General features: G+C 36.3%; 2 protein-coding genes across 2 annotated transcripts; one reads left to right on the top strand and one right to left on the bottom strand.

The window, feature by feature from the left end:
• Positions 1–9,654: 9,654 nt before the first annotated feature.
• LOC149986218 (uncharacterized) lies at positions 9,655–12,014 on the bottom strand. The gene is made up of 7 exons (XM_090247943.1): positions 11,811–12,014; positions 11,406–11,614; positions 11,140–11,246; positions 10,891–10,993; positions 10,487–10,645; positions 10,235–10,285; positions 9,655–10,071 (listed from the first exon to the last, which is right to left on the bottom strand). The coding sequence occupies exons 1-7, from the start codon at positions 11,920–11,922 to the stop codon at positions 10,003–10,005; spliced, it is 810 nt and encodes a 269-aa protein (XP_090104069.1). The 5' UTR covers positions 11,923–12,014; the 3' UTR covers positions 9,655–10,002.
• Positions 12,015–15,032: 3,018 nt separating this feature from the next.
• LOC112277638 (uncharacterized) lies at positions 15,033–17,392 on the top strand. Its single transcript, XM_024510185.3, has 7 exons — positions 15,033–15,236; positions 15,433–15,641; positions 15,801–15,907; positions 16,054–16,156; positions 16,402–16,560; positions 16,762–16,812; positions 16,976–17,392. Exons 1-7 carry the CDS (start codon positions 15,125–15,127, stop codon positions 17,042–17,044), a joined length of 810 nt encoding a protein of 269 aa, XP_024365953.1. The 5' UTR covers positions 15,033–15,124; the 3' UTR covers positions 17,045–17,392.
• Positions 17,393–24,388: the final 6,996 nt, after the last annotated feature.

The raw sequence follows: 24,388 nt of genomic DNA, 5'->3' as shown, positions 1-24,388 counted from the left end.
TGTATTCAATCTCAATGGTATAAGTCTGTGCTTCTTTACCAAGTGAAGAGCTATTCCTCTCTAATCTATCATCTATCAATTTTTTCATGCCTCTTCTTCCAAATTTAGTTTTTAGAGGGTCATTTGTTGCAACATCTTTGATTTTGCTTTCTTTGAAAGTAATAATGTCATTCTTTATGGCATCTGTATATAATCCACAACCACCATGTTTTTTGTTTGGATCATTATACCAAATATACTTCACCATAAATCCCTTTGATCCTTCAGTCGATCGTAATGTACCTAACCTTATGTCTTTCTTCAAAGTAGTTATTTCTATCTTCAATTCTTTCATGCTCTTCATCAATTCATTAAAGATTTCTTTATCTACATTCTTATTCCTTAAAGAGCTTGATGGAGTAAGAGTAAGCAAAGTTATTGTTGGAGCTTTCATACCTTTCATTCGTATAGCTTCTATCCTTGCTTCAAATCCTCTAAACTTTATATATTTTTGCTTAGCAATGAGGCTCACTACCTCTTCCAACCTTCTCTAATCAGTAATAAAACCACCTTCTATTTTTCCATCTTAAAAAAAGAGAAGCAATCTATCCTCTAGTATTTCATCTACAACTTATAAGAACAACTCTGACTTTTTCATCTTTAAAAATTGCTTCTTAGCTAATGGGAGTTGTCCAAATTTCTTTTCAAACTCCCTCAGCAATTGGTTTGGTCTTATATGTTTATTTAGTTGTTGCCTTATCCACTCAAAGAAACTTCTCTTCGTCATCCTTTTATTATCCTCATCAAAGTATTTATCTCTAAATTTCTCCTCAAATCTAGCCTATGTTTTTACATCAATACTTCTATGTAGTTGTTTCACAATTTCTCTGATCTTTGAACCAATAAGTAAATCAAAGGTCTCAATCATCTTATCTTTTGAAACTTAATAGATTTTCATTTCATAGGTGTAGATTTTCAAAAACTTAGTAATATTCTTTCCATCAAATCTCCCCATTTTGCTAATAATATCCCTCAATAATTTAGTAGCTCCTTGCAAAGTTGCATTAGCAACTTATTAGCCCATAGACATTTGTATGGCTCTAAAAAATTCATCCACAAGATTCTAACCACCTCCATGATTTGAGCCTCGTTACTTTGTATCTCCTATCTTAACTTATTGAAAAATTAATATCTTAAGGCTCTCTTAGTGAAAGCACCAATAGGTTGGGATAGACAGAATTTGCCTTAAGAAAGTGCTAGACATTTAGTTGTCACTAATTATTCAATCAAGCCTCAAGATAAAAAAATAAAATAAAATAAAATAAAATAAAACATCAAGATTATATATAAAATTTTCTCTATAGGAGCAATTACATCAATACATAAGTCCTAAGTACCAAAGATCACCAAAAATATGATAAAATATTATAAAACCTTGCATATTCTTAAGGTGAATTTTTTCCAAACTTCAAGAGTTCATATCTTACGACTGGGCTATCTAAACAAACTTTAATTTTACATGAAGTATTGATAAAATTTTAACAACTATTACAACAAATTTCAACTGTAAGTTTATTATAAATCTTGAGATATTATCAAATTCATAATAAGTAGCTTCAAATCCTTATTTATATACACCAGTGTGTATATTTCTTCATATCTCACAAAATAAGTATTTAAATACCATAAAAATCTGATATATATCTTCTTAATTTAAAAACACATACATCTAAAATTTTTGAGCTAAAAATTCATTTCAAAACTCAAGATATGGCTCCAATCATTACTATCAATAAAACAACTCAATTACTACCTTTGAATTACATATGCTCTCTTCAATGCTTTATAATTTCTTTATACAAACTCTAAATATCAAAAATTCTATTACAAGAGATGCAGATCTTATTATCACCCTTGTGGTTGTTTCTTCTAATTTCCAAAATCTATCATAAAACTCCTCCTATCTTCAAAATAGTAATAGTATGTTTGAAAAAGATACCTTAACTTCAAATGGTAATAATTTTATCATCCTAATTGCAAATTCTCTAAAACTTATATACAAATTGTAATCCAAATCTTAAACCTTACAAACTTTACTTTTGATTTTCAAAAGTTCCTTCTAAAGTTGCCAAAATCCTTATTATGGTTACAAATAGCCTAGTTAATACTTGTTGGACATAGCCTTCAACCAATAGAGATAAAGATCTTTACTTTTAGCCTTCATCCATCCATATTTTACTTTCATCCCTCCAAATAAGCTTCTTAAAGGTTTGAATCTTCATCTTTGAGCTCCAATCTTCTCCTTAAATTTTATACTAAATATTTAAATTATATATATTTTTAATATTATAATTAACATAAGTAAATCTGAAAATAAATTTTCTTATATCAACTCTCTTTAAATTAATCTACTAACCATTCTAAAAATATATTAATATTTATAAATATATTATCTATTTTTGTTAATTTTTATATACTATAAATAATTATAATACAACAACAATAACATTATTCAACAACAAAACGTATTCAACAATTTTAATGGATGTAACAATGAGATTTTTTGAAATAGTATTATGTAAGGTACCATGAACTTGATAATCTGTTTTTGTGAGATATTTCCATGTATTTTGTGGTGGAAGATTTGACATATCAAAAATACAAGTATAAATAAGGTTTTAAAAAGAAATATAAAACAAATAAAATAATATGGTGCGAAAGAATATAAGTTGAGGCAATGTCAATAGAATAAAGAAGACAACAAGTAGTAGTAGAAAGAAGAATTTTTTGAAGAAGAAAGAACTTAATGGCCATAGCCTAATTATTTTTAAATTGCAAGTTAAAGATTAAAATAAAATAAAATAAAAATTAAAGCCTCCCTTAATAATCAAATCTTTCTTATAAAAAAGAATATATATATATATATATATATATATATATATACATATATATTTAATCTAAGAATTCTTTATCATGATTGTCAAAAAATCTAAAAATAATAAGTTTAAAAGGTCTATGATTTTATTTTTTTAATAAATTCTAAAATCTCAGTTAGTATTTAAATTAAAATTTTAATACAATTTTTCTTCTAAGTTCTAGAAATTATATCTTGAATTAATCCATAATCTTAGTTTTGAATTCCAAAGCTAATTCATTATTTGACTATGGTTAGAAAATCCTTTAAGTTTAATTTCTCTATTTTTCTATTTAATTTTTAAGATTATTTTGAGCTTAAATTACATGCCAAAATTTGAATAGATTAAACATATAAAATCTAATTATTAAATTAATGATAATTTCTAAAAGATATAGGTGGACTAATTGTAGTGGTTTATCTTCTTTTAGTGATTTTAATCACTATTTGAAGTTGAAAATTGGAAAAAAGATAAAATAAAATAAAATAAAAAATCTTAAGTATATTAATTCAAGGTAAAATTACAATTAGGTCTTGTATTTGCTAAGAGTTCACATTTACGGGAGTTAACATGGAAGGATAGTAATCATAATGGCTTTGATGGAAAGAACCCTTGTTGATCTCCATATAAATTAAGATTACTTTGAATAAGTTATGATAGATTAAAGATAGAATATAAATAATAAAAAAATTAAGTAAAAATATTTTATCTTAAGAATAACTTACTTGTAGATCAAGGATTCGAGCCTCACAAAGGCTTAGATGTAGAATATATCAGGTATTAAGAAAAGCCTCTAGGCCTTACTCTTATCTTCCTACCTACATCCAAGGTGCTACGATCTATATGGAACTTATGCACCTCCCTTCCTACAAGCACTAAAATAGCTGCTGGTCCTCCTATTTTCTACCAGTAAAACTCATTTTTTTTGTATTTTTGACTACACCTCAGGTGGCCTTCAAAACTTGTTATTTTTTTTCATAATGGCTCTCGAGGTTATAAAACTCATTTATACGAAGGTCTTGAAATTTTCTATAAAAATATTAAATAAATTCTAAATAAACTCTAAAAAAACTCTAAAAAATATTAGAATATTTTTATAGTTCTAATACCTATTTAAAGCTATATTTTTCTATATTTATGAGTTTTTATAGAAATAAAACTAATTTAAATCCACTAAAAGTCCTATTTTCTATAAAATTAACCAAAAAGATATGAAGTTAGTTTTCATGCTTCTTCTAAGTACTAATTAATCATTGATAGGATTTTTATAAATAATAAATGTAGATAGGAGGCCAATAAAGACATTGGTTTTAATAAATAATCTTCAATACTCAACAATAAGTAAAAATACTAAATCAACTAAGATAATTGCCACCAAAACTTACTAAGACTCCATTTTTATAACTTTTCTTTTGGTAAGACTTTTATAACTTATAAATACTTCTAAATTCTAATAAATACTTGAATAGTAAAAAAGACTCTTTAATCTTAATATTTATTTAAATAAATAATTTCAAAAATATTCATAATCAATTTATCAATTAAAATGCATTGATGGGATTCACAAATTAAAACTACTTTAAGTAGTTATGGTAGCTAGAAAGAAAGTATTTTTAATATTTTTAAATGATATTTTTAAAATTACTATATATAGCTATAAATACCTACAAAACTATGTTGTAATTATCATAATAAAATAATAATAGAAAAAATATAATTGACATTCTATTATGTCATTTCATTATACACTTTTGATCCATTTACAAGTTGTAAATATTACAACATAAGATCCATGAAGATCTTTGGAATTTTCAATACAATGAAGAAAGAACTTCAAAGATGGGATTGATGAATTTAAGATAAGATTCATCAAATAAAAGTTATGATCTATTTTAAAGTGAATAACAACAATGGAATACTTTAACCTTGGCAAAGACATGAAGGAATATAGAGACATTAAAGATTAAAGATATTGAAGATAGATTTAGAATTTAATTAATTGACCTTGACTTTGATATAGATTTTAACTCCAAGAACTTCAATCAAGATTACAACTTTTAGAAGACATATTGATATCATATTTTGTTTTATCTGTGAACTTGAAAAAAAATAATAAATTGATTCTTAATATATTTTTATTCAAAATCCAATTATTGATATTTTCACAAAGCCTCTTTTGCAAGATCAATTTGTTCAATTGTGTTTTTTACTTGGTATCACAACTTTCAACTTTAATAGAGTGAGAGAAGTATTATTAGATTCAATTGTAGAAAGTTAACTTAAATAAGTAGGACTATAAAATGAACATTTTTGTCCAACTTCCTATAAAAAAATATAAATCATAATCAGCAATATAATAAGTAGTGTACTAAGCAAAGCTAAATCATTTTAGTGAAAAAAATACTTGTCAACTTAGAAACTAACAATCAAATTAGTAATCACTTGTTATTTTAAAAAAAATATTATAAAATAAATCTATACAAATGCATAATAAACGTAGTTTAATTTAAGGTTGCATAGATTGATTATTATTTATTAATATATAAATCCAACAATTTTGGTGAGTCATTGACATCCACTTCAATAGGTGCTAATTATAATGATACAAAAAAACAAATAAAACAAAAAAAATAGAAAATATTAGATACACCTAATACATTCTATACCTATTCCATCTTCAATAAATTGTACTATGATTGATAGTAAGCTATTTAAGAATAATGCATCTCAATCTTGTTGTTAGAATCATTTCCAAAATTTTTCCTACTGTGTGTTGCTGAAATCAAATGCATGTATACATGCTCAATTTTTTTCCATTCAAATTATCTTACATCAGCACAATGATGTATATTGCCACCTTCTAATCTTTGCTTTCCAGACACACAAGTACTCTTATATAATCCAATTGATAGCAACATCCATATTAAGTCCTAGAATAATAAAAATAATATTTTTATCCTTAGGACAAAAATCACAATTAGCTACCATCTTTGCTCTCAAATTCTAATACCTTACTTGTAACATAAATTGAAACTACAAATCCTTTATCAACCAATTTTAAATTAGACTAAAAGACAACATTAATGATTTATTATTGATAATGCCAAAAGCAAACTTATTGATGCAGTTTGTTATTTTAGCCATTACATGTAGTAAACAACTTTGTAAAAGGTGCAAAGAACAAAGATTTGGTTAAAGAAAAATAAATCAAGTCATGACAACAACTCTTAAGTTTTTAGAAATTTATTCATAGAAATCAAAACCTATTTAAATTGATGCAATATGTTTTAATCTTCTTACTAAGCAAAAAAAATAAGAAAAATTGTCAAAGAAGATTGTGCTTACATTTTAGAGAACCTGAGTACATTGCTCAACATTATCCAAAAAAAAAAATAACCACAAATTTGAATATTAATAGAATTTTTTTTAATTTAGTCATTTTAGGCTTATTATTGCTAAAAACATATAATCTCCTAGTAGGTTGGATTTCTTGTAATCCTGATTTTTCTAATAGCATAATCAAGAGTTTTGCTAATCAAGTAAAAAGTCATAAGTCTAGTATAATCAAATCTTTGTTTGTAGATGCAAAGGCTTTTATACATGCTACAAAGTAAGAAGTTATTTTTTTATTATTTATTCTATACCTATTTCTAATAGCAAATAGACTTCAAGCAATATTTTAAGCTTATATAAGGATTATCAAGATGTTTTTTAGAAGAAAAATATTGACATTCTACAAAAGCATCATCCTTATGATTACTAAATTGATCTTCAAGAAAGAACTTAATTGTCATTTGGATCAATCTACAGCTTAATACAAAATAAATTGGATTTATTCAATAATTGCATTAATAAGAATTTGGCCAAATACTTCAATATGTCATTTGAAGGCTCCAATAGATATTATTTAATAAATATTTTTTATGTAAAAAGAATATAAAATACTTCTATAACAACATAAAGGTTAATATAAAAGTATTTTTATTCTTGAAGTATATAAATATATATAAACATACATACATATGTACATAAATATATAAATTTTATTTTTTTAATTCTTTTTAAAATTGTAGAATCTAACAAAGTTATGCCTAAAAGACCAATATCAATCTCAATAAATTATTTATATAAAAATCAAATATGCCTTAATCAATTTAAAATATTTTTAAAAATATTTATAATATAAAAATTTATCTTTTTATAATTTAATCTTATTATTACTACCATATATAATGATTTAATAAGCTCTATATTAATACATATCTTAGCAATACAACTTATATTACATTTTGTTGTACAAATATTTTAAGCTTCTATAATGTTCTTTAATACTACATTTACACACAATAATATAAAATGCACATTATTTTAAAATTAATCTATCATTAATCAAATATTTTTGGATAAATTTTATTTAAATCTTTTTTTTTATCCATTAATCCCAAATTTAATGCAAAAATTGATGGTGGCTCTATTTAGCAGCTACATTAAGAATTTATATTAAGAATTTATAATGATTTAATAGATGGTAGTCATACTTGTTTTTTTAATAGAAAAATCTCTATTTGCAACAAATAAGTAAAATTTAGATTTTTTTAAAAAAATCTATATTTGAAAAAATAATAGATTTTTATTTAATAATCAATTGTATCATATGGTTCATTTCACACAATCTCATAAATTCTAAACAGTCATATCTTAATAGCTTCAAGTAAAATTTTGTTGCAAATTTTACTAAATCTTAAGCAAATCCTAAACAAATCTTGCATTACAACTTTAATAACTCAATACAACTCTTCACACTAAATTCTACATCTCAATTTCAAATTTCTTCTTTCAAAATTCCAATAACTCTAAACAACATGTAAATAAACCTCATCAACTTTTGAATCCAAAACATATCATAACAAATTTCAAAATTCAAAAAATAATCATGTTAAATTGTAAGAACATTCCTCCATCAAATCAGAAGCACACACAAAGCCATCGCACATTCACACACGTGTAGAGAAAAACTATTCTGAGATGGGAAAATTTATAAAACTCCTTCCCTCTCCCAGGCGACATTCGTCTTCACAGCTCCAAAATTCATCCGCTCCGGTTGAAGTGCTTTCTACTCATCTGCGCCTCAGAATAAATAAGCTAAAAAAACGAAATACAGATTTCCATCAACTTTTTACTAAAGGTTTCAACGAATATTGCTATTATAAATGTGACAAATTAAACCTGACGAAACCAAATCGATATATCAACAATGTAACAACCGCTAACGATAAAAACTGGCAGCTTCCCATCCTCATCTGATGTTAAATCAATCCGAGCCATTGGCAAATCAACAGCCATCCACCCTAATATATTAAAAGTTCACAATAATCCAATCACAATGTCACACACAGCTAGACTGAAGTCTAGAACGGGGGATCGATTCACGGGCTAAATTTGGCTGCCAGGGATTGCAGTTCTTCTGTAAAGGTATGGCATTTGGCGGGTCCGACTTATTCGCGTGTGGGGAAACTGGGACTTGCGGTCACATTCAGAGAACACTTTGGCTTCCGGACACTGGACTTCTCGCAGATAAGCTCGCAGGCAACCAGGGGGTTCATGCACTGCATGCAAGTTGAGTCCCGCAATTTTTCACAAAAATAACATCAAAAGTGCAGAGACGGAAAGGGTGCCCTCAGCTGATGGGCTGAAGAACACGACACAGGTTGGGGGTTGACTTTGTACATAATCTCCTCAAGGTAACCACTTTTGCTTATCCCAAAAATAACGCGACATGACTGGTCTACAAGATAACCAGGAAAACTTCCATTTCTCTCAACGCGGACCGCAGACAAACACACCATCACGCACATGTAATGTTCATGTCCAATGAAGAGTCACGAAAAAAGGCACATGCTTCCGAAGTTAGTGCTCCTACGCGATTGGCAGACGTCGAGCACAGTTGGCAAGTATTGGATGGATCCATTCTTTCGACTTACTACATGTGAATGGAAAACACAACCAGCAATGTCTAGATTGACGTACAAAACAGAGCGGCTTATCTTTTCCAGTGAGTGAGTGAGTGATCCCATTAGCGTAGAGATTAACAGCTTGCTTGTTATGCAGCATCTTGAAGACGGTACCGTAAAGCGATTCGAGTGCAATTGCACAGTTGTGATAGTAGTCACATTCTGCGGTGCTATTTTTAATGTGTTTTAAGCTTCAAAACGTACCAAGCCATGGCCAAAAGCTTGGCCCGATCGACAGTCGGGAATACTTTACCTCGGCCCGATCCATCCCACCTTCGGTTACATGAACCGATGACTTCTAGACTACATTGAACAATGCAGATGCGTATGTACTATTGTCGACATCATAACACACATAAACACATGAGTATCTGTAACTATGCGTGGTGCTAACTGCAATGATAAAAGATCGGAATCACCGGACTGCGTCGGACTGCGCGATTCGTTCCATACCTACCTCGTCCTCAGTGAATTGCACTGTGATTGGCAGCAGGCTGTTCACGAATGGTGCACCGCGATCCCGTCGCTGGAGACGTCCCGAAACTCTGTCCTGCTCCAGGTACCTGAGATCAAGCGCGCGCTACGTGCATGCGCATGTGCATGTCCAACTTTCCTTCTCCCAAACTGCCCTGCACCAGCACAGCGATGAGTGTTGCCATCTTCCGACCTTTCCCTCCCAGACACACACACACACACACACGCCTACATCGCCCAGTCGGCGGCAACACCCATCACACGACCCATCTGCGTCTGCTGGGAACTCCAGCGAAAACCCGGATTCAACCAAACTTCCATTGAGAGGTGCATAGTGGTACAACCGTGAAGCTGCTTTGCTTCCACGGAGCTCGGCATTAGCGTCAAATCTACCATTCTGACGAGGCGCAAACCACATCCAGTCTGCGCACTCTCTTGTCAGCCTCTACACTGACTTCTACTCTACATCATTCCACTCCACGCCCGGCTCAATTCGTGGGAAAGAGAGGGAGTTGAATGCACTAGTCTACAAACACCGACGCCATCAGCGTCGAGGCGTCGCATTTTACAAGCTGCCACACTTCGTGTCGCTTACATCTCCATCCTGGCGCCACCCTGATACCTCAAGCGTTGGTGCGCATGCGGAAACCCCTTCCGGCGCTGCCGAAGGTTGGACGGTTGTTGTGTCCCTTCTGCACACGTCACACGTCCAGTGCATGCAGCCCGGCGTCAGATGCCAGAAAAGCCACCGTTCCAACGTTTCCAAAGAAGCTGGTAAAAGAAGATACAACAGAACAATCTAGCAGCACCCGCGGCCACCTTCCCTACCACCTGCACCTGGCAGAGATCACTCACCGGCACAGAAGCCCGGAGCTTAGCCAGCTGTTCCGCGGACGCCGTTTGAAACTGCCACCCAACAAGCGCAACATCGTCCCACGTATCAGTTCCCGGTACATTCATGAGCAACGCTTGTGAGCGGCTGCTCGCCTTGCATTTGGAAGGGCACCCGAAAGAACCACTGCGACGACGGAAAACCACAATCTCCCACATGCCGACATCTACAAGTCTCTCTGTCATGCCACGAACACTGGAGCAGAACCCACTTACGTTGAACAACGACAGAATCCAGGTGACACCCTCCGCGCATGGTGGGGTGGTGAGGGATCCCATGTAAGTGCCGTAGTTCCTCTCCGGCTTCATCATCTTGATGTGCCCCAAGTCGACCTTCACGCCTGGGCTATTTGACGATGGCACCTCATGTGCGAACTGCACACGTCACACCAGTTTCCGCATGGGGTCAGGCTTCGCCAAGGAGAATCGCGTTCGATAGCGCGCGCGACCTTCCTAGCAAGATCTTCAGTGACACACGAGAGCACTACTCTGCACCGACCATAACGCAACGCAGATTCGCCAAAGCTACGCCACCCACGTCATGGGCGCACGACAGTTGACCTTCAGCCTCGTCCGCGCCCACTGGAAAGAGGGTACACAGGTGGGAGCGGGGTGCGTACCTGGGCCAGGAATTCGCTCTCGCCTCCTTCCTCAAACAGGAACCCGATCACCGCAAGCTTCCCATCATCGGACTTGTGCACCAAGTGGAGCTCCAGCGGGAAACTGGAGCAGTGCCAACCGAACAGTGGTTCGCGCGTCAGCAATGAACACACACTGACCTCGTAGTCACAAACGGAGGTGCGGGCTCCACAGCCGAATTCAATTCCCAAACAAAACCTGCAACTTCGTGGTAGCATGCCGTGACGTACCTCTGGTTCATGATTGTGTGCTCGCTGGGCATGTGGATGTGGAACTGGACGGGTCGGTACGTCTCGCCACCGATCCTCAAGCGTCCCGAGCCGGCTGGCATGCTCACCTGACAAATCCACAGTCAGCCCCAACTTCGGAGTAACAGGCCAGCCGCCTGCAATCGGCACGCCTGCCCCCCTGTCCAAACGTCGAACTTCACTGGTTCCAATTGACCACGATAACCGCCACACCGCCAAGGGAGAACTTCAGAGACCACGGCACTTACCTCAGCCCCATGCCCGCTGTTGTAAAGAGTGGCATGAACTCTCTTCCGGTACTTGGCATCCAGCTTCCCCAGACTGCGGTCTGTGACCAGGTCGAGCGCCGTGATGGCGATCGGGGACTGCCGGCTGCCCGACTTGCACACACCCCACTCGGCCTTCAGGTCACCCCAGCCACCTGGCCCATGCGACCCACCGCTGTAGTCCCAGTGCACTGAATATCCACACAGCACATGCACACGGAGTCATGCACCAGCATTGGTTGGAGTCATGCATCAGTTGGTCATGCAGGCCACCAATGTGAGTCAAGAATTTTTCGGCCGCATGTATGCTGCGATGGAATGCTAGGGGGACATCACAATCCTGTTCTACTACTCCACGCCGAAGTTGGAGTTTCTGCCCCGACTTACCCTCGTCACCTCCCTCAGCCTGAGCCGATCCTGCCCACGCGCCAACCCAGCTTGCGGAGATGCATTGCAGAACCACAACAGCGGCCACTGCCTGCACAAGTTGGCTCGCCATCGCCAGCAACTCAACCGACCGCTCGCTGGGAACAGTGAGTCTACGGCCGATCACTTCCGCACTGGAGCCACCCCAATAGTCGACCGCGGGACCGATGCTTGCACGTCATGCCGCTCCTCGGACAGCCTTATGTAGTCCATGCTCACGGAAGGTGCCAAGCCCAACCACCCATGAATCCACTTGCTTGATTCCCACTAATCAGTCTCGATTGGATGTTCCCAGCGGATTGTGGTCACCAAGCACTCCCCGAATTCGGGTGGCTTTGGGTTTCTGATCCGACCATTCCTGTCATGCTCATCACGTCATGGATGTGTGCGTCGAAGCTGCCTGTGTGCTGCAGCGTGGACTGGCGCAACCGTCTGGCGGTTTTCTTACCCTTCCCACGGTTCGTGTTTTTCACCCAAAGGAAGCCGCCCTTCGGTTACAACTTTTGGAGCCTCGCTCCGTCCCACTCCTCCTTTCCACCAGATTCTCGAGCATCCGGTAGCAAGTTGCGAGTTATCTTGCGGGAGGAAACATGGAGCCGCGGGCTCCCGTGGATCACCAGGCATTGGCTGTCTCGCGTCGCTAGCGGGGCGGATTCTGTTCTTGTGGAGGCGTGACACATGGCAGTCCTTGAAAGTACATTGGGATTGGCGGTGGAACGCTGTCGGGGAGGATGCATCTGAAGTTTGTGGACTGTGGCACCCACCCGGCAAATTGTATTGTTGAGACGAAGTATCTCTTCAACGTCAACTTTTTTATATATTAGATGTAAGAAAGCTCATTGAGAAGTTTTTTTGATGCTAGGAAGTGAAGCAAGCCTTCAAATACCTTCTACAACCATCTAAGATTTCTAAGAGCTTGCCAGGGTATTATGGAGCTTCTTGGGATCTATTAGAATATAATAGAGGTTTTTTAAAATCATCAAGTGTTACGGACATATATACTTACTCCAATATTTATCTATAATAATTATGCTATGGCCATTAGCTTCATTATTCTTTAAACAATTCTTCTTTTTAAATACTACTAGTTATTTTCATTATTCTATTGCTATTGCCTCAACTTGTATTCTTTTGCACCATATTGTTTTGTTTGTTTTACATTCCTTATTAGAAAATTATATACACTTGCATTTTGGTGTGCCAAATCTATCGTCACAAAACACATGGCAATATCTCAAAAAAAACAAATTATCAAGTCCATGGTGTACCATACATGGTACTATTTCTAAAAATCTCAGTGTTGCATCCATAAAAATTGTTCAATACATTTTGTTGTTGAACGATATTGTTGCATCTTACCAATTTCTTTATTTTGCAAATAAAAAGTTGAAAGCATGGACCACTTTTGACAAATGCTAAAATTTACAAACTAAGATTTGTTGCGTGCAATAAACGGATTTTAGCATAGATTAAATAACCAAGTAGTGAAAGTCTAATAACAAAACTTTTTTGGATAAAGCCACTTGCTTGATTCCCACTTGCTTGATTTCCACCCATGAATCCACTTGCTTGATTTCCACTAATCAGTCTCGATTGGATGTTCCCAGCGGATTGTGGTCACCAAGCACTCCCCGAATTCGGGTGGCTTTGGGTTTCTGATCCGACCATTCCTGTCATGCTCATCACGTCATGGATGTGTGCGTCGAAGCTGCCTGTGTGCTGCAGCGTGGACTGGCGCAACCGTCTGGCGGTTTTCTTACCCTTCCCACGGTTCGTGTTTTTCACCCAAAGGAAGCCGCCCTTCGGTTACAATTTTTGGAGCCTCGCTCCGTCCCACTCCTCCTTTCCACCAGATTTTCGAGCATCCGGTAGCAAGTTGCGAGTTATCTTGCGGGACCATTTTTGACACATGCTAAAATCTACAAACTAAGATTTGTTGCCTTCAATAAAAGGATTTTAGCATAGATTAAATAACTAAGTAGTGAAAGTTTAATTACAATATTTTTTTGGACAAACCCACAATTCACCATGACCTCAAAATTGTGTGTATATATAGAAAAATGGTTACATTAATCAAGATAATTGATTTGTCTCTAAAGCACCAAGTCCATGTTAGAAAAAACAAACATCATCTCTACACCTTTGGACAAAAGCTATAAGTATTATAGTATATACTTTGAATCAAATGATTAACTCTCAAACTAGTGATTCAACACCCTATGACAAATGGTTTGGCTATCAATCCAAAATAGCACATTACAAAAAGAAACAAATAGGGTCTCTTATGAATGTACTCGTCAATAAACAAAAACACACTAAAATAAAATTTAAGAGCTACATAAGCATTTTCTATTGAACCTGACATTTTCACAAAGTACACAGCCTTCAGCTGCCCCTGAGAGCTGCCTTTCTGCCTATGTGTTGTGTTATTCAAACACACGTAAATGAAAATAAAATCGAACTCAAAATCTGATTTCCCGTACCAATTCCGGAACGCCTGCTTTCCTGCATTCAATGAATCTCTCCGCTGCGAACTCTCACACCAAGACGCGACGGACCATGCGTCAGTGGCGCAGCTTGCCGGGTGGGTGCCACAGTCCACAAACTTCAGATGCATCCTCCCCGACAGCGTTCCACCGCCAATCCCAATGTACTTTCAAGGACTGCCATGTGTCACGCCTCCACAAGAACAGAATCCGCCCCGCTAGCGACGCGAGACAGCCAATGCCTGGTGATCCACGGGAGCCCGCGGCTCCATGTTTCCTCCCGCAAGATAACTCGCAACTTGCTACCGGATGCTCGAGAATCTGGTGGAAAGGAGGAGTGGGACGGAGCGAGGCTCCAAAAGTTGTAACCGAAGGGCGGCTTCCTTTGGGTGAAAAACACGAACCGTGGGAAGGGTAAGAAAACCGCCAGACGGTTGCGCCAGTCCACGCTGCAGCACACAGGCAGCTTCGACGCACACATCCATGACGTGATGAGCATGACAGGAATGGTCGGATCAGAAACCCAAAGCCACCCGAATTCGGGGAGTGCTTGGTGACCACAATCCGCTGGGAACATCCAATCGAGACTGATTAGTGGGAATCAAGCAAGTGGATTCATGGGTGGTTGGGCTTGGCACCTTCCGTGAGCATGGACTACATAAGGCTGTCCGAGGAGCGGCATGACGTGCAAGCATCGGTCCCGCGGTCGACTATTGGGGTGGCTCCAGTGCGGAAGTGATCGGCCGTAGACTCACTGTTCCCAGCGAGCGGTCGGTTGAGTTGCTGGCGATGGCGAGCCAACTTGTGCAGGCAGTGGCCGCTGTTGTGGTTCTGCAATGCATCTCCGCAAGCTGGGTTGGCGCGTGGGCAGGATCGGCTCAGGCTGAGGGAGGTGACGAGGGTAAGTCGGGGCAGAAACTCCAACTTCGGCGTGGAGTAGTAGAACAGGATTGTGATGTCCCCCTAGCATTCCATCGCAGCATACATGCGGCCGAAAAATTCTTGACTCACATTGGTGGCCTGCATGACCAACTGATGCATGACTCCAACCAATGCTGGTGCATGACTCCGTGTGCATGTGCTGTGTGGATATTCAGTGCACTGGGACTACAGCGGTGGGTCGCATGGGCCAGGTGGCTGGGGTGACCTGAAGGCCGAGTGGGGTGTGTGCAAGTCGGGCAGCCGGCAGTCCCCGATCGCCATCACGGCGCTCGACCTGGTCACAGACCGCAGTCTGGGGAAGCTGGATGCCAAGTACCGGAAGAGAGTTCATGCCACTCTTTACAACAGCGGGCATGGGGCTGAGGTAAGTGCCGTGGTCTCTGAAGTTCTCCCTTGGCGGTGTGGCGGTTATCGTGGTCAATTGGAACCAGTGAAGTTCGACGTTTGGACAGGGGGGCAGGCGTGCCGATTGCAGGCGGCTGGCCTGTTACTCCGAAGTTGGGGCTGACTGTGGATTTGTCAGGTGAGCATGCCAGCCGGCTCGGGACGCTTGAGGATCGGTGGCGAGACGTACCGACCCGTCCAGTTCCACATCCACATGCCCAGCGAGCACACAATCATGAACCAGAGGTACGTCACGGCATGCTACCACGAAGTTGCAGGTTTTGTTTGGGAATTGAATTCGGCTGTGGAGCCCGCACCTCCGTTTGTGACTACGAGGTCAGTGTGTGTTCATTGCTGACGCGCGAACCACTGTTCGGTTGGCACTGCTCCAGTTTCCCGCTGGAGCTCCACTTGGTGCACAAGTCCGATGATGGGAAGCTTGCGGTGATCGGGTTCCTGTTTGAGGAAGGAGGCGAGAGCGAATTCCTGGCCCAGGTACGCACCCCGCTCCCACCTGTGTACCCTCTTTCCAGTGGGCGCGGACGAGGCTGAAGGTCAACTGTCGTGCGCCCATGACGTGGGTGGCGTAGCTTTGGCGAATCTGCGTTGCGTTATGGTCGGTGCAGAGTAGTGCTCTCGTGTGTCACTGAAGATCTTGCTAGGAAGGTCGCGCGCGCTATCGAACGCGATTCTCCTTGGCGAAGCCTGACCCCATGCGGAAACTGGTGTGACGTGTGCAGTTCGCACATGAGGTGCCATCGTCAAATAGCCCAGGCGTGAAGGTCGACTTGGGGCACATCAAGATGATGAAGCCGGAGAGGAACTACGGCACTTACATGGGATCCCTCACCACCCCACCATGCGCGGAGGGTGTCACCTGGATTCTGTCGTTGTTCAACGTAAGTGGGTTCTGCTCCAGTGTTCGTGGCATGACAGAGAGACTTGTAGATGTCGGCATGTGGGAGATTGTGGTTTTCCGTCGTCGCAGTGGTTCTTTCGGGTGCCCTTCCAAATGCAAGGCGAGCAGCCGCTCACAAGCGTTGCTCATGAATGTACCGGGAACTGATACGTGGGACGATGTTGCGCTTGTTGGGTGGCAGTTTCAAACGGCGTCCGCGGAACAGCTGGCTAAGCTCCGGGCTTCTGTGCCGGTGAGTGATCTCTGCCAGGTGCAGGTGGTAGGGAAGGTGGCCGCGGGTGCTGCTAGATTGTTCTGTTGTATCTTCTTTTACCAGCTTCTTTGGAAACGTTGGAACGGTGGCTTTTCTGGCATCTGACGCCGGGCTGCATGCACTGGACGTGTGACGTGTGCAGAAGGGACACAACAACCGTCCAACCTTCGGCAGCGCCGGAAGGGGTTTCCGCATGCGCACCAACGCTTGAGGTATCAGGGTGGCGCCAGGATGGAGATGTAAGCGACACGAAGTGTGGCAGCTTGTAAAATGCGACGCCTCGACGCTGATGGCGTCGGTGTTTGTAGACTAGTGCATTCAACTCCCTCTCTTTCCCACGAATTGAGCCGGGCGTGGAGTGGAATGATGTAGAGTAGAAGTCAGTGTAGAGGCTGACAAGAGAGTGCGCAGACTGGATGTGGTTTGCGCCTCGTCAGAATGGTAGATTTGACGCTAATGCCGAGCTCCGTGGAAGCAAAGCAGCTTCACGGTTGTACCACTATGCACCTCTCAATGGAAGTTTGGTTGAATCCGGGTTTTCGCTGGAGTTCCCAGCAGACGCAGATGGGTCGTGTGATGGGTGTTGCCGCCGACTGGGCGATGTAGGCGTGTGTGTGTGTGTGTGTGTCTGGGAGGGAAAGGTCGGAAGATGGCAACACTCATCGCTGTGCTGGTGCAGGGCAGTTTGGGAGAAGGAAAGTTGGACATGCACATGCGCATGCACGTAGCGCGCGCTTGATCTCAGGTACCTGGAGCAGGACAGAGTTTCGGGACGTCTCCAGCGACGGGATCGCGGTGCACCATTCGTGAACAGCCTGCTGCCAATCACAGTGCAATTCACTGAGGACGAGGTAGGTATGGAACGAATCGCGCAGTCCGACGCAGTCCGGTGATTCCGATCTTTTATCATTGCAGTTAGCACCACGCATAGTTACAGATACTCATGTGTTTATGTGTGTTATGATGTCGACAATAGTACATACGCATCTGCATTGTTCAATGTAGTCTAGAAGTCATCGGTTCATGTAACCGAAGGTGGGATGGATCGGGCCGAGGTAAAGTATTCCCGACTGTCGATCGGGCCAAGCTTTTGGCCATGGCTTGGTACGTTTTGAAGCTTAAAACACATTAAAAATAGCACCGCAGAATGTGACTACTATCACAACTGTGCAATTGCACTCGAATCGCTTTACGGTACCGTCTTCAAGATGCTGCATAACAAGCAAGCTGTTAATCTCTACGCTAATGGGATCACTCACTCACTCACTGGAAAAGATAAGCCGCTCTGTTTTGTACGTCAATCTAGACATTGCTGGTTGTGTTTTCCATTCACATGTAGTAAGTCGAAAGAATGGATCCATCCAATACTTGCCAACTGTGCTCGACGTCTGCCAATCGCGTAGGAGCACTAACTTCGGAAGCATGTGCCTTTTTTCGTGACTCTTCATTGGACATGAACATTACATGTGCGTGATGGTGTGTTTGTCTGCGGTCCGCGTTGAGAGAAATGGAAGTTTTCCTGGTTATCTTGTAGACCAGTCATGTCGCGTTATTTTTGGGATAAGCAAAAGTGGTTACCTTGAGGAGATTATGTACAAAGTCAACCCCCAACCTGTGTCGTGTTCTTCAGCCCATCAGCTGAGGGCACCCTTTCCGTCTCTGCACTTTTGATGTTATTTTTGTGAAAAATTGCGGGACTCAACTTGCATGCAGTGCATGAACCCCCTGGTTGCCTACGAGCTTATCTGCGAGAAGTCCAGTGTCCGGAAGCCAAAGTGTTCTCTGAATGTGACCGCAAGTCCCAGTTTCCCCACACGCGAATAAGTCGGACCCGCCAAATGCCATACCTTTACAGAAGAACTGCAATCCCTGGCAGCCAAATTTAGCCCGTGAATCGATCCCCCGTTCTAGACTTCAGTCTAGCTGTGTGTGACATTGTGATTGGATTATTGTGAACTTTTAATATATTAGGGTGGATGGCTGTTGATTTGCCAATGGCTCGGATTGATTTAACATCAGATGAGGATGGGAAGCTGCCAGTTTTTATCGTTAGCGGTTGTTACATTGTTGATATATCGATTTGGTTTCGTCAGGTTTAATTTGTCACATTTATAATAGCAATATTCGTTGAAACCTTTAGTAAAAAGTTGATGGAAATCTGTATTTCGTTTTTTTAGCTTATTTATCCTGAGGCGCAGATGAGTAGAAAGCACTTCAACCGGAGCGGATGAATTTTGGAGCTGTGAAGACGAATGTCGCCTGGGAGAGGGAAGGAGTTTTATAAATTTTCCCATCTCAGAATAGTGGCACCCACCCGGCAAGCTGCGCCACTGACGCATGGTCCGTCGCGTCTTGGTGTGAGAGTTCGCAGCGGAGAGATTCATTGAATGCAGGAAAGCAGGCGTTCCGGAATTTGTATGGGAAATCAGATTTTGAGTTCGATTTTATTTTCATTTACGTGTGTTTGAATAACACAACACATAGGCAGAGAGGCAGCTCTCAGGGGCAGCTGAAGGCTGTGTACTTTGTGAAAATGTCAGGTTCAATAGAAAATGCTTATGTAGCTCTTAAATTTTATTTTAGTGTGTTTTTGTTTATTGACGAGTACATTCATAAGAGACCCTATTTGTTTCTTTTTGTAATGTGCTATTTTGGATTGATAGCCAAACCATTTGTCATAGGGTGTTGAATAAAATTTATCCAAAAATATTTGATTAATGATAGATTAATTTTAAAATAATGTGCATTTTATATTATTGTGTGTAAATGTAGTATTAAAGAACATTATAGAAGCTTAAAATATTTGTACAACAAAATGTAATATAAGTTGTATTGCTAAGATATGTATTAATATAGAGCTTATTAAATCATTATATATGGTAGTAATAATAAGATTAAATTATTAAAAGATAAATTTTTATATTATAAATATTTTTAAAAATATTTTAAATTGATTAAGGCATATTTTATTTTTATATAAATAATTTATTGAGATTGATATTGGTCTTTTAGGCATAACTTTGTTAGATTCTACAATTTTAAAAAGAATTAAAAAAATAAAATTTATATATTTATGTACATATGTATGTATGTTTATATATATTTATATACTTCAAGAATAAAAATACTTTTATATTAACCTTTATGTTGTTATAGAAGTATTTTATATTTTTTTTACATAAAAAATATTTATTAAATAATATCTATTGGAGCCTTCAAATGACATATTGAAGTATTTGGCCAAATTCTTATTAATGCAATTATTGAATAAATCCAATTTATTTTGTATTAAGCTGTAGATTGATCCAAATGACAATTAAGTTCTTTCTTGAAGATCAATTTAGTAATCATAAGGATGATGCTTTTGTAGAATGTCAATATTTTTCTTCTAAAAAACATCTTGATAATCCTTATATAAGCTTAAAATATTGCTTGAAGTCTATTTGCTATTAGAAATAGGTATAGAATAAATAATAAAAAAATAACTTCTTACTTTGTAGCATGTATAAAAGCCTTTGTATCTACAAACAAAGATTTGATTATACTAGACTTATGACTTTTTACTTGATTAGCAAAACTCTTGATTATGCTATTAGAAAAATCAGGATTACAAGAAATCCAACCTACTAGGAGATTATATGTTTTTAGCAATAATAAGCCTAAATTGACTAAATTAAAAAAAGTTCTATTAATATTCAATATCACTCATCTATTATAATAGTTTTTGGCTATTTCTACAAAGATAGTTTTATGATTAAAATCTCCAAAAGATAAAAGAAAATCATCTACAATTTCTATATATATGAGTTTAGTTTTCTTAACTAAAAATATACCATGTCTTTTAACAAAGTCTTAACTCAAAAAACAAATTGAGGCTCTTGAATCTAATAAGGCAAAGGCTTTGTAATTTTTAGGTCCTAAACTTATGTTTATTGTAAAACAAGGTGAAGGTTTTGAAGAGAAAATATGACTTTTATTAAGTATTGCATAAGATCTTAAGTGTGTGGTTTTATTATAACTAGACATATTTATTTTCTAATACATTGTTGTAATTGACAGTCATACTCTTTATTTTGTGGTTATTTTGTTTTTTTGGATAATGTTGAGCAATGTACTTAGGTTCTCTAAAATGTAAGCACAATCTTTTTTGACAATGTTTCTTATTTTTTTTGCTTAGTAAGAGGATTAAAACATATTGCATCAATTTAAATAGGTTTTGATTTCTATGAATAAATTTCTAAAAACTTAAGAGTTGTTGTCATGACTTGATTTATTTTTCTTTAACCAAATCTTTGTTCTTTGTACCTTTTTCAAAGTTGATTACTACATGTAATGGCTAAAATAACAAATTGCATCAATAAGTTTGCTTTTGGCATTATCAATAATAAATCATTAATGTTGTCTTTTAGTCTACTTCAAAATTGGTTGATAAAGGATTTGTAGTTTCAATTTATGTTACAAGTAAGGTATTAGAATTTGAGAGCAAAGATGGTAGCTAATTGTGATTTTTGTCCTAAGGATAAAAATATTATTTTTATCATTCTAGGACTTAATATGGATGTTGCTATCAATTGGATTATATAAGAGTACTTGTTTGTCTGGAAAGCAAAGATTAGAAGATGGCAATATACATCATTGTGCTGATGTAAGATAATTTGAATGGAAAAAAATTGAGCATGTATACATGCATTTGATTTCAGCAACACAAAGTAGGAAAAATTTTGGAAATGATTCTAACAACAAGATTGAGATGCATTATTCTTAAATAGCTTACTATCAATCATAGTACAATTTATTGAAGATGGAATAGGTATAGAATGTATTAGGTGTATCTAATATTTTCTATTTTTTTTGTTTTATTTGTTTCTTTGTATCATTATAATTAGCACCTATTGAAGTGGATGTCAATGACTCACCAAAATTGTTGGATTTATATATTAATAAATAATAATCAATCTATGCAACCTTAAATTAAACTACGTTTATTATACATTTGTATAGATTTATTTTATAAGATTTTTTTGAAAATAACAAGTGATTACTAATTTGATTGTTAGTTTCTAAGTTGACAAGTATTTTTTTCACTAAAATGATTTAGCTTTGCTTAGTACACTACTTATTATATTGCTGATTATGATTTATATTTTTTTATAGAAAGTTGGACAAAAATGTTCATTTTATAGTCCTACTTATTTAAGTTAACTTTCTACAATTGAATCTAATAATACTTCTCTCACTCTATTAAAGTTGAAAGTTGTGATACCAAGTAAAAAACACAATTGAACAAATTGATCTTGCAAAAGAGGCTTTGTGAAAATATCAATAATTGGATTTTGAATAAAAATATATTAAGAATCAATTTATTATTTTTTTTCAAGTTCATAGATAAAACAAAATATGATATCAATATGTCTTCTAAAAGTTGTAATCTTGATTGAAGTTCTTGGAGTTAAAATCTATATCAAAGTCAAGGTCAATTAATTAAATTCTAAATCTATCTTCAATATCTTTAATCTTTAATGTCTCTATATTCCTTCATGTCTTTGTCAAGGTTGAAGTATTCCATTGATGTTATTCACTTTAAAATAGATCATAACTTTTATTTGATGAATCTTATCTTAAATTCATCAATCCCATCTTTGAAGTTCTTTCTTCATTGTATTGAAAATTCCAAAGATCTTTATGGATCTTATGTTGTAATATTTACAACTTGTAAATGGATCAAAAGTGTATAATGAAATGACATAATAGAATGTCAATTATATTTTTTCTATTATTATTTTATTATGATAATTACAACATAGTTTTGTAGGTATTTATAGCTATATATAGTAATTTTAAAAATATCATTTAAAAATATTAAAAATAATTTCTTTCTAGCTACCATAACTACTTAAAGTAGTTTTAATTTGTGAATCCCATCAATGCATTTTAATTGATAAATTGATTATGAATATTTTTGAAATTATTTATTTAAATAAATGTTAAGATTAAAGAGTCTTTTTTACTATTCAAGTATTTATTAGAATTTAGAAGTATTTATAAGTTATAAAAGTCTTATCAAAAGAAAAGTTATAAAAATGGAGTCTTAGTAAGTTTTGGTGGCAATTATCTTAGTTGATTTAGTATTTTTACTTATTGTTGAATATTGAAGATTATTTATTGAAACCAATGTCTTTATTGGCCTCCTATCTATATTTATTATTTATAAAAATCCTATCAACGATTAATTAGTACTTAGAAGAAGCATGAAAACTAACTTCATATCTTTTTGGTTAATTTTATAGAAAATAGGACTTTTAGTGGATTTAAATTAGTTTTATTTCTATAAAAACTCATCAATATAGAAAAATATAGCTTTAAATAGGTATTAGAACTATAAAAATATTCTAATATTTTTTAGAGTTTTTTTAGAGTTTATTTAGAATTTATTTAATATTTTTATAGAAAATTTCAAGACCTTCGTATAAATGAGTTTTATAACCTCGAGAGCCATTATGAAAAAATATAACAAGTTTTGAAGGCCACCTGAGGTGTAGTCAAAAATACAAAAAAAATGAGTTTTACTGGTAGAAAATAGGAGGACCAGCAGCTATTTTAGTGCTTGTAGGAAGGGAGGTGCATAAGTTCCATATAGATTGTAGCACCTTGGATGTAGGTAGGAAGATAAGAGTAAGGCCTAGAGGCTTTTCTTAATACCTGATATATTCTACATCTAAGCCTTTGTGAGGCTCGAATCCTTGATCTACAAGTAAGTTATTCTTAAGATAAAATATTTTTACTTAATTTTTTTATTATTTATATTCTATCTTTAATCTATCATAACTTATTCAAAGTAATCTTAATTTATATGGAGATCAACAAGGGTTCTTTCCATCAAAGCCATTATGATTACTATCCTTCCATGTAAACTCCCGTAAATGTGAACTCTTAGCAAATACAAGATCTAATTGTAATTTTACCTTGAATTAATGTACTTAAGATTTTTTATTTTGTTTTATTTTATCTTTTTTCCAATTTTCAACTTCAAATAGTGATTAAAATCACTAAAAGAAGATAAACCACTACAATTAGTCCACCTATATCTTTTAGAAATTATCATTAATTTAATAATTAGATTTTATATGTTTAATCTATTCAAATTTTGGCATGTAATTTAAGCTCAAAATAATCTTAAAAATTAAATAGAAAAATAGAGAAATTAAACTTAAAGGATTTTCTAACCATAGTCAAATAATGAATTAGCTTTGGAATTCAAAACTAAGATTATGGATTAATTCAAGATATAATTTCTAGAACTTAGAAGAAAAATTGTATTAAAATTTTAATTTAAATACTAACTGAGATTTTAGAATTTATTAAAAAAATAAAATCATAGACCTTTTAAACTTATTATTTTTAGATTTTTTGACAATCATGATAAAGAATTCTTAGATTAAATATATATGTGTATATATATATATATATATATATTCTTTTTTATAAGAAAGATTTGATTATTAAGGGAGGTTTTAATTTTTATTTTATTTTATTTTAATCTTTAACTTGAAATTTA

This window comes from Physcomitrium patens, chromosome 26 (assembly GCF_059467195.1).
Source record: "Physcomitrium patens ecotype Gransden chromosome 26, ASM5946719v1, whole genome shotgun sequence".
Lineage (NCBI taxonomy): Eukaryota > Viridiplantae > Streptophyta > Bryopsida > Funariales > Funariaceae > Physcomitrium > Physcomitrium patens.
The sequence above is the reverse complement of the archived record's forward strand: the minus strand, read 5'-3'. Positions and strand labels throughout refer to the sequence as shown.

Coding starts and splice junctions, on each gene's coding strand:
- LOC149986218 (XM_090247943.1), bottom strand. CDS start 11,922: ATGGCGAGCCAACTTGTGCAGGCAGTGGCCGCTGTTGTGGTTCTGCAA. Junction 10,994..11,139: donor CACACAATCATGAACCAGAG/GTACGTCACGGC, acceptor GCACTGCTCCAG/TTTCCCGCTGGAGCTCCACT. Junction 10,646..10,890: donor AGAGCGAATTCCTGGCCCAG/GTACGCACCCCG, acceptor TGACGTGTGCAG/TTCGCACATGAGGTGCCATC.
- LOC112277638 (XM_024510185.3), top strand. CDS start 15,125: ATGGCGAGCCAACTTGTGCAGGCAGTGGCCGCTGTTGTGGTTCTGCAA. Junction 15,642..15,800: donor ACAGCGGGCATGGGGCTGAG/GTAAGTGCCGTG, acceptor TGGATTTGTCAG/GTGAGCATGCCAGCCGGCTC. Junction 16,813..16,975: donor AGCTCCGGGCTTCTGTGCCG/GTGAGTGATCTC, acceptor TGACGTGTGCAG/AAGGGACACAACAACCGTCC.